The sequence below is a fragment of the Gymnoscopelus braueri genome, assembly GCF_963280865.1.
Source record: "Gymnoscopelus braueri genome assembly, chromosome: 10".
Lineage (NCBI taxonomy): Eukaryota > Metazoa > Chordata > Actinopteri > Myctophiformes > Myctophidae > Gymnoscopelus > Gymnoscopelus braueri.
Genome location: NC_137611.1, coordinates 11158605 through 11168486, shown reverse-complemented (window position 1 = coordinate 11168486; position 9882 = coordinate 11158605). Strand labels below are relative to the sequence as shown.

The 9882-nt window shown below is 41.6% G+C and overlaps 1 protein-coding gene across 2 annotated transcripts; it reads right to left on the bottom strand.

The window, feature by feature from the left end:
• Window positions 1–1675: 1675 nt before the first annotated feature.
• armc6 (armadillo repeat containing 6) lies at window positions 1676–8004 on the bottom strand. 2 transcript variants are annotated; one of them, XM_080440759.1, is made up of 9 exons: window positions 7858–8004; window positions 7617–7762; window positions 7146–7231; window positions 6443–6850; window positions 5912–6071; window positions 5205–5350; window positions 4653–4784; window positions 4367–4504; window positions 1676–3245 (listed from the first exon to the last, which is right to left on the bottom strand). In XM_080440759.1, exons 2-9 carry the CDS (start codon window positions 7738–7740, stop codon window positions 3027–3029), a joined length of 1413 nt encoding a protein of 470 aa, XP_080296885.1. In that variant the 5' UTR covers window positions 7741–7762; window positions 7858–8004; the 3' UTR covers window positions 1676–3026. The 2 variants fall into 2 exon arrangements, with proteins under 2 accessions (XP_080296885.1, XP_080296884.1); XM_080440758.1 differs by having other exon boundaries at window positions 7617–7747.
• Between the last annotated feature and the right edge of the window lie 1878 nt (window positions 8005–9882).

Genomic DNA, 9882 nt, shown 5'->3' with positions numbered 1-9882 from the left:
AAAAACGTTGATGATGATGATGATGAAGACCCCTGATCAAGATGTCTTTGCTCAATAACTGAACAATGTGAAAGCTCTGCTTTCCTTTTCAACCCCTCTCTATAACATGTTTGTAGCATATTCTTTCAGTAGCCTTAGGCACTATAAACGATATTGTTTTGTGAACGTTTCATTATTTTTAAGGCTCATTTTGGTATGGCACCTCCATATATTTCAAAGCCCCTCACCCCCTACGATCAAACACACTCCGACAATTGGAACTTGATTCCTCTAATGTTTTTATGTACTGTATGCACAGCACTTTGTAAACTTGATTTAGAAAATAACTATATAGTTACACCTGTACATCCTGTCTACACTACCATCCCAAAGATCCTTAAAAAGAAGCTACAGACTCATATTCTATAAACCATGTGATTCCTGAACATTCAGAACAACATTCAAGATGTAATAGATGAAAAAGTGCCCTCGTTGCTAAATTAAGTAGCATATGCACATGCAATGTGTCTGGATGGATAGAGACCGCCTGGCAATTAGAAGGTCCCCGGTTCATGTCCCGGCCCCAGCCATGTGTTCAGATTCAAGTACACAATTGTACCTTAATTAGATTAACTTAAAACTTTTGTTTTAAAATATGATGCTTTGTATGGTCGTCTGGCATTTTGTTTTAAAATGCAATTTTGGGTCCTGGGTTGGATGACCGACTTGGAAGGAACCTTCCAGCAATATTTTTTTAAAAGATGCATCATTACCAGTCCTCATGAGGGGGGTCCCTGAGCAAGACACTTAACCCCTAACTGCTCCATGGACTGTAGCATTGTAGCGCAAACTGTCCCTGATACTTAGGATGGGTTAAGTGGCAATGCAGAGAACACATTTCACTGTATATGCAAATATATAGTGACAACTACCCCAAAGGAGTGGGGACCAAATTATTAATATAATAAAGGAACATCCGCACTCTCTTCAGTTATATTCTTGGTTTATTCTTTAAAGGTGAACAGCCGCAGCAGACATGTCTATCTAGAGAAAGTCTGCTGCCACGGCTGTTCACCTTTAAAGAATAAACCAAGAATATAACTGAAGAGAGTGCGGATGTTCCTTTATTATATGTATTCTCAAGAATCTGCACCCAGTTAATCCCAAGAGACTACTCCTCAAGACTCCCCTTGAGTAGAGCACGCCTTCTCCTGACGGTATTATCCGGTAGGAGAGCTGTCTTCAGACCAAATTATTAATACAATCAGGAGATGGCAAAGGGCAAGGGGCAAGCACCCTTGCCAGAAGCCCAAGAGGGCAAAGCCAGACACTCCCCAGTCTGTAAGGAGTTTATTGATATGGAGGAGGTTGAATGGGAACGACACCAGAGAAAAGTCAAGGCCCTGTATCGGGGGGTCCCTGGCTAAGGTTTTGTGCACTCGGCTGCCTGATAATACCCCCCATACCCCTAACCAAGGTAACTACACAACCCAAACCTCTACCAAAGTGCGTTATAAAGCTCCGGTGTACAGTAAGGTATAGCGGAGCAATTTGTTACAGTTTCCCTGGACAACATGAACACCATCGCGAAACTTGGTATTCCCCTAATTGTATTGCATAACCTCTGCTTCTGGCATTTATGTTATACGTTATTTGTTTCCTAGCTCCTAAAGAGATTTAAAAGCAAACACACAAAAACTATAAATAATAATTTTAATCATTGTGTGGCATTTGTTTAGTTTTTCATACACAGATGCAAGTCCATACACCAGAGCAGCATGCAGACAGAACCATCTGTTTAACCACTTAAGCCCTATATACACTTTGTTCACAAATAGTGAAAATAGGTGATCTACAAGCTCACACAACGTCTCATAATGACACATCGTCAGCTTGTAGACATGCTATTTTGCTATAATGACATGCCCAAAATAGGGACGATAAGTTGAAAGTGGTTGAAGTGATCACTTATTGGGGGCATACATATTTCATGTGATCAACAATTTACCAAATGTAAGATATTTTATTTTTAAAACTCCATAATACACACATACTTATGAATATCAAAATAAACAAACATGTCAGAAAACGTAAACAAACAACACATCAGAACTATATAGGGCTGGGCAATTATCCAAAAATATATCAAAACCGACATGTAAAACCTCTAACCTTCATTGTAATCGAGGCAAAAATTATTGTGATATTGGTTTGAAGTCATATCGCCCAGCCCTAATCTGAACTTTAGAACAGGTCAAATTATCTCATTGACTGCCATTGATGAGTAATTCATCAATTTGTCAATTCGATTGTCCAGCGTGTGGTGTTTTCAGTGGTTTACGCTAGAGGGTGCTGTTCCGCAGCCTGTGAATCATGATGATGATGATGATGATGAAGAGCACAGCCAAAGATCACAAGATCACAACAAAATGGAGCTGGTTTGGTTTAGTATAATAGGATTTATAAAAATCAAAATTTCTCTGCTTTCTGTTGCTTTTTGGTCAAAAACAAGCCAACTGCCCATAACTATGGAATGGATTATCGCGGCGGCACACCATTTTATCTCCGATTCTACGAGACCCTCCTGTGTCTTTTAAAGCGATCGGCGGGTGGATCATTGAGAAGAAAAATATTCTATGATTTTTCAAATATTTTCGGAATCGCTGGCAAGGGCAGCCATAGATGAGATTTTAACTCTGGCAGTCAATGGGTTATTTGTCTTGCCTGAAAACCAAGAATGTTGGGTGCTAGGCTAGACCAAATGGTTCTCAACGTCGGTTCCGAGGACCACAAGGGGTCCAAATGGACCCTTACGGATCTGTCACTCCGAGGGTGTACAAATGGAACTAAATGGGTCCATTTGGTTCCATTTGAACGCCCTCAGAGTTAAATTAAAAATGACGATTGTACAGTGTAGTTAGGGGTCCCAGAGATTTAAAAAAAACAATAATCAAATGGGGGGACTGTGGCCTAATGCATATTAAACTGGGGATCCTTGAAATGAAAAAGAAAATCAGTGTTGTAGTTCCAAAGACGGCACACTCAGTTCAGTCGTTGGTGATGCTGCCCTTCTTGCCTGTCCACAGCTCTCTGAGCTCCACTTGACACCCCAGGTCTCTCAGGGCCGCTTTGCACAAGTCGCCGCAGTCCTCGTGGTAGGAGCGCAGCGCCTCCAATATCAGGGCCTCCGCTCCCATCTCCAGGATGGGCTGGCTGAACGTGTCTGTGCGCGCCACCAGGTTCCTCAAAAGCTGGCACGCCTGTTTCTGTTTAGATGTGGAGAAAAGAAAGCTATTAATGAAGACCTCGTAGACCGCCAAAAAGGTGTTAAGGGCTTGATACACTTTGTTGCACGCCACTGTCAAGCACCGAGAATAACCGATCTACTTCGTGCTGCGACCCATTGTGAGCTTGTAGGTATTGTAACTTGTGGTTATTTTCGGTGCCTGACAGTGGCACACAACAAAGTATAAAACTATGGTCACACATACGGCAGGCTTCTGAGGGGAGTAGCCAACACATGCCATTGCGTCGAGCACATCAGTTATCCATGTTGTTTTGCAGACTGTATGCAGTGCCGATTTACTGGTGTGTAGTTCATTTTACTTATATTATATTTACTGGTTGGCTCACTGAAAGAAAACTACAAGCAAAAAGGCTGCCAAGTGGGGTCAGCGGAACCACACACTTCTTTGCTATTGGTTGACACCCGACCCGGTCATAGTTCATCAATGTCACCCATCAGTGCATTTACGGCAATGCCCCACCCTACCTCAAAGAACTCCTCACCCCAAAACCCACCACCCGAAGCCTCCGCTCCAACAACACCAACCTTCTCGTTGTCCCTGACACCAACCTCCGCACCATGGGCGACCGGGCCTTCTGTTACACAGCCCCATGTCTGTGGAATACCCTCCCAGACCACCTGAGAGCACCACAGTTCACTGATGCTTTTAAAAATGGACTAAAAACCTACCTTTTAAAAAAAGCATTTTTCAAATTTTCATGGACTTTGTTTGTTTTTCGTACTGAGTTTTAATTTCTAAATTTTGGCCCTTTAGTTTAGCCTAGTTGGGTCTATTGTAATTGTTTTGTTGCCTATGCTGTTTTTATGCCTTGCTTTTAATCTGTAGCACTCTGAGATTCGTGAGAATGTAAAGTGCGTTATAATAAAATGTATTATTATTATTATTATTATTATTATTATTATTATTATTATTATTATTATTATTATTATTATTATTATTATTATTATGTTGAGCTCCGCTCCTTCACTTCCATAGAATGGAAGGGAATGGGTCTGTTACTAATGCACATGTGTGACCGACCGTGCCCTAAATCCAGCTTTAATGTCTTCAAGGGAGCTAAATAATATATCATGTTTTACCTGCACCATGACTTTACCAGGGTGAGACTTCATGGCCTGTACGGCAGCCAGGGCTCCCCCGTTGTCCATGATGACCTGGCAGTTGCTGGGTTTTCGAAGACCCAGGACGGCCAGACACGCGCAGCCCTGCTCACACACCTACAGGAGAACGAGAAGAAAACTGATCCTAAGCCTATTTTATACTCTGTATGTAGTGCGACGGTGTCGCTTGCTGTTAGCTCGTAGATTTTACAGGACGTAACAACTTAAAAGCCCTATAAACACAATATTTAAACATTAAACTCACATTGGAGTTGCCCATGTGCGTGTTCATGGCGATCACGATGAGTGGCACCCCGCCCGCGTTCACCACAGCGTCCTTCACGTCATCATTCCCTGCTATGGCTCGTATAGCACTCAGTACCTGTCGAACTATTTCCTGTAAAAGAAAAAGGGCAGCTCAATGAGAGGACTGCTAGGACAGCATGAAAGATCCGATCAATCTCTGTCCTAGCACAGTTAAAAAGCTGCATACGTGTCAACATGATATTAGTGGGCCTGACGTCGATGTTCAGTCTCATCCTATTTTCTCTGTACTTTGTGAATTACACATAATGTACAATTTGTGTATTCAGACATCATCGACCTATCTGCATTGGTTGCTGTGGTAATGACATAACGACATGAATGCGGAAAATATGTAAGACGGTCAAAAGTTTAAATCAGGCTTCAGTGTCCAAACATTTCCATGTGTTTTTTTGGACTTTATACAAAAAAATCTGATTCCAATCTGACAATTATTTTTGTTATTTTGCCGCTAACATTTTCATATCATTAATGCATCTTGTAGTAAACGTACCTGTGACTCAAAGCTCTCAGCAAGCAGTGTCATCATGAATTTTAACCCTCCAAGGTCACAGATGTCTTGACAGAACTCGTTCCTCACAGCCAGACGAGACAAGGTGTAACAGAGTTCACTGAGAACAGAGACCTTATCAGGATGAGCTGAAAGGGAGATAGCAGAGACATAAAAGATGATAAGAAAATAGTATAAACATAGGCAAAATGGATGTTGAAAAAATATTAAGTATCTCTCAGTATTTTGAAACTAGGCTAAAGCCTAATTGTAGTACAGTATGTCGTCGCTTGCCAAAAATAACAGATCTACAGTCTTCCCTTGCATGATGGAGCATAAGGGCATGTCCCATGTGTGCTTCATACGTGTCAGAAACATCAGCTTCTCTGTTCACTTCCATTCTATGGAGCTCTCTGTTGCAGCGTGTTGACAAGTGTCTCTTTCAAAGCGTCTGAAGCTTGGATTTCAACATCGGTGAACTTTGACTCTTTTCCCTTTTTTTTTTTCCCCCGTTTTATTTCAGCAAGCCAACCACTCCAACGAACTACATACCGGAAAAGAGACCGATTCATGCCGGCACTGCTCACAACCCGCAAGACAACATGGGAAATGGACGCGCCTGAAGCCTCGGCTTGCGTTGGCGACAACGCTCTTGACGCAGATGTGTGACCCTACCCTAAGGCCCCGTTATACATACACGGGTGTCTTACCTTTGGCAGCCTCGATGATGACCTTCAGTCCATTCTGTTCCATTACGATGAGCTTGGCGTGGTCGTGAGCGTGTCCGAATGGAACTCTGACGTCGTCATCGAAGGTCATGAACCTGAGAGCTGCACTGGCCTCCTTAACCAGCTCCACACATCCGATGTGCTGCGTGAGTTCAACAAGTTGTATTTGTCACTTGCTAATACACATACAGTACATTATCATATATGCAGTGAAATATTTGAGTGGTGGCATGCTCTGCAGACTGTGTAAATAATAGATAATAATGTTGCGAAGGATGAGGCCGCACAACTCTTAGCCACAATGCAATCTTAAAAATAAATAAAAAAGTACAGGAAACCAACGTTTCGACAATAGTCTTCCTCAGGGTTTTACTTAATAATAATAATAATATATAAATAAAAATAAAAAATATATAACAAAAACTAGTAAAAACTAAGCAGCAATAAATAAGGTCAAAGTGTATCAAGTGTATATAGTGTGTCAGTGTCTACGTGTATACAATTCAAAATAACCTTAGTTATGGCACCAGTCATCAGTGGCAGAACACCAGCTTTCACAAAGTCCTGTCGGTTCTGCTCGTGCTTCAAACAGCAGTGGCGCACGGTGCGTAAGCCTACACGTGTCACAGCAGGGTCTTCCCGGTACTTTCCTAGGATAGTCAAGAGGAGGCCCACGCCCTCTGTGTCTAACAAGTCCGGCTGTCCATCTGTCAACATGGCCAGGGCAGCGAGAGCCACCAACAGATCTCCTTGCACCCCCAAGCTCTTTCTGCAGCAGGAGAGAACGATGGGGTAGGCACCTTTCTGACCCGCCAGGTACCTCTGTGCAAATCCCACGGAGCACTGCTCCATGAAGTGTTTGAGGTCTGCCGTCATGTTGGGATTGTCAGAGTCTTGTCCGAGTCGAAGGGACTCCAAGGCCTGTCAGCGGAGAGACACATACAGTAACAGGGATTATTAATACAGACGTTGGAATTTACTAGACCAGTTGTTCTCAAAGAGGGGTCCAGGGAACCCCCAAGGTTCCTTGAGGGGGTCCAAATGGACCCTAACAGGTCTGTAACTCTGAGAGTGTACAAATGGAACCAAAGGCACCCTTACGGGTCCATTTGGTTTCATTTGTACACTCTGAGTTATGGGGGTCCTTGAATGTAAAACGTCTGAGAACCACAGATTTAGACACATTTATGGGGGATAGTTTCCCCCCAACTCTCACCTGCAAGACCTCATGAGTTTGGCCCTCTTGTGTGTCATCATTAGATGATGTTGGTACGGCCTTCACTATAAAGCTTAGGTCCACACCTGACAAAACAGGCATTGATTGATTGATGTACTTTTATTTAGTAAGACATGAGAATCACAGTACATGGAAGTACAAAATTCACAATACAAGGTCTACTAAACTGGAAGACTCAGTTAAGCACGCAGCTTGTTTAAGATGAGAACCCCATGCACACAAATCATGATGATAACATAGCATAACAATATGACTATGGCTTGACATTTACTGGTTAATGGTAGTGCATGACATGTCAAATAATCACATTCAGTCCATTCAGCAATGGGTTAATAACATGGTATATATGCCTATGCATCAAATAAAGATACATATTAGCATGACATTAAATTTGAGGAGGCAAATAGCGTATAGCATCATCATCATCAGTGTCCATCCATGTTTGGTTACCTTGAGACTCAAACTGCTCCACAGCTTCTTTTAATGCCTCCTCTGGATCCATGTCAAACTCCTCGACGTTCTCCCTGACGACATCATCAAAGGTCTCCTGTGTGATCCTGCGCACACTGGACATCTTCAGTCTGTGGATGGAAGAGCTTATTTGAACACATAAATGTCATTGTCGTTCAGTTTAGCGTTCATGTTATCCACACAGTGGCTACTACTACAGCAATAGCGAATGTTAACTTACCTAAGCTTAAATGTGTTTCTGCTCCTGGTGTTAAGTTAACAAAGATAACAGTATAACACTGTTTGTATAAAATTATATTATAGATAATGCAACCACACAATGAACTGACTTAACTGTTACCACCGCCCAAGTGACTGATGACCAATAACCTGCTGAACGGATGAGAGAACAATATTTACGCTGTTTACGTAGCAAGTTCAGCGCAGAACGAACGTTGTCCGGGTACGTCAATTTTACAGAATAGCAGACGCGCACGATGGTCCTACTCATAACTGTGCTCGTGTGTGCACAACGATATAGAACAATAGTTCCGTGAAGTAAATATGTGGAGAAACCGACAGAGAGTTAAAAATAAGGAAAAAACAATCATTTATTTATTGATTTATTATGGGGTTGCAGTGTGTGGTGGAATAAAAACTAAACATCTACATATGAGGTAGCCCTGAAACATGACTGTCATACCATGACAAGCGTCATGTGAACCATGGCTACATATGAGGCAGAAATACTGTATGGACTATTAAGGTGGAGTGAGTCAGCAGTGGTGTAAAGTAACTAAGTACATTCACTCAAGTACTGTACTTAAGTGAGTATTTCAGTCGTGTAGGCAGTAGGCACATCAGCTAGCTACCGTTATGTAGCAACTGATAATGGGATGCATTTTTAAACATCCATTTTAATTAGTGTCGCTTAAGTATTGCGTTATATGCTGTACATCTCTGTAGGCCTATGTTTAAATAGTTTGTGTCAAAACAGTAAAAGTATAGGATCACATCTTTAGAGCAGCGGTTTTCAACTGAGTGTACCAGGGTCCAGGGACCACCCTGATATATTATAACTCTGTCTCTATTGGACCACCACCCTCAACCTGAGGGGACCACTGTTGTGTTGGGTGGGGATATGTGGGCTAACGGCTAAGATTCGTTTTTTTTTTGTATCCCATGTCTATATGTGTTAATGCGGTATAAACATACTTATAATGCATCATAAGCTGCTTATAACACTGTGTAATTATAGTTATAAGAACTTTATAAATACTGTTTCTCAACCAATAGTCCATGCTGCTAGTGGTCCATGACATAATTACAGTTACAGGTGGTCCAAGGGAAAACCGTTTTAAAATGTAAATAAGTAAATAAATAAATAAATACATAAATAGTATATTTGTAAAATGTATTAGAATATGTTTAAATTATATTTAATACGTCCACAAAATGCAAATTAAAATGTGGCGTGGGGTGGCCCTTGAAGATTGCTAGTGGTCCAGAGCTGAAAAAAAGGTTGAGAACCAACCACTGATCCATTCCTTACTTTATCCAACCTTCCATATTAAACTGATGTATAGGATATACTGATTTGTAACCTTTATGAGTGAGCAGACACATGCCATTAAATGGGCACATTACCTAATAATGATGACTCAACCAGGCAATCCAGTACACTTCCCCTTCTTGAGATTCTAACTCATCTACTGTGGAATTTCTTGACCTCCGATTACCCAGTAACTGACTACATTGACGCATCATCTTAGGCCTCCAGGTTAAAAAAAAATTAGAGCAGTGTTTCTCAATTAGTGGTCCATGGCATGATTACAGGAGGTACATGTCTGTCTCTTCTTGGCTATATAATGGTGGACAGGGACAGACTCTCATGTCATTTTCATGGCTCTAACCTAGCCCTGAGCACATTCTTCACAGGCATGCCAGTGTGGAAATACCACTCTCACAGAGATAAGTAGTTACAAAAGGTCAAATACATTTTGCTTTGGCTGTAAGCTCTTGGAATTCTGCCTGACAACTCATTCAGAACTTTACAAGGGACTGTGCCTCAGTGCCTCTTCACAGAGTCTGTGGACATGATGTCAATGAACGGATCCTCTTCAGTAGTAGTTAAGCTTGCAAGTAATTTTGGAATTGAAGCATAAGCCTCCTCAAATGACCACTGATGATGCTAATGTCTTTAATTCCACTGTCCTCATATCACAAAACGTTTCTCCAAAATAAAATGGGGAAAAAAAGAAAATCT

Coding starts and splice junctions, on each gene's coding strand:
- armc6 (XM_080440759.1), bottom strand. CDS start 7,740: ATGTCCAGTGTGCGCAGGATCACACAGGAGACCTTTGATGATGTCGTC. Junction 7,232..7,616: donor GGAGCAGTTTGAGTCTCAAG/GTAACCAAACAT, acceptor CTGTTTTGTCAG/GTGTGGACCTAAGCTTTATA. Junction 6,851..7,145: donor AAACTCATGAGGTCTTGCAG/GTGAGAGTTGGG, acceptor CTCCGCTGACAG/GCCTTGGAGTCCCTTCGACT.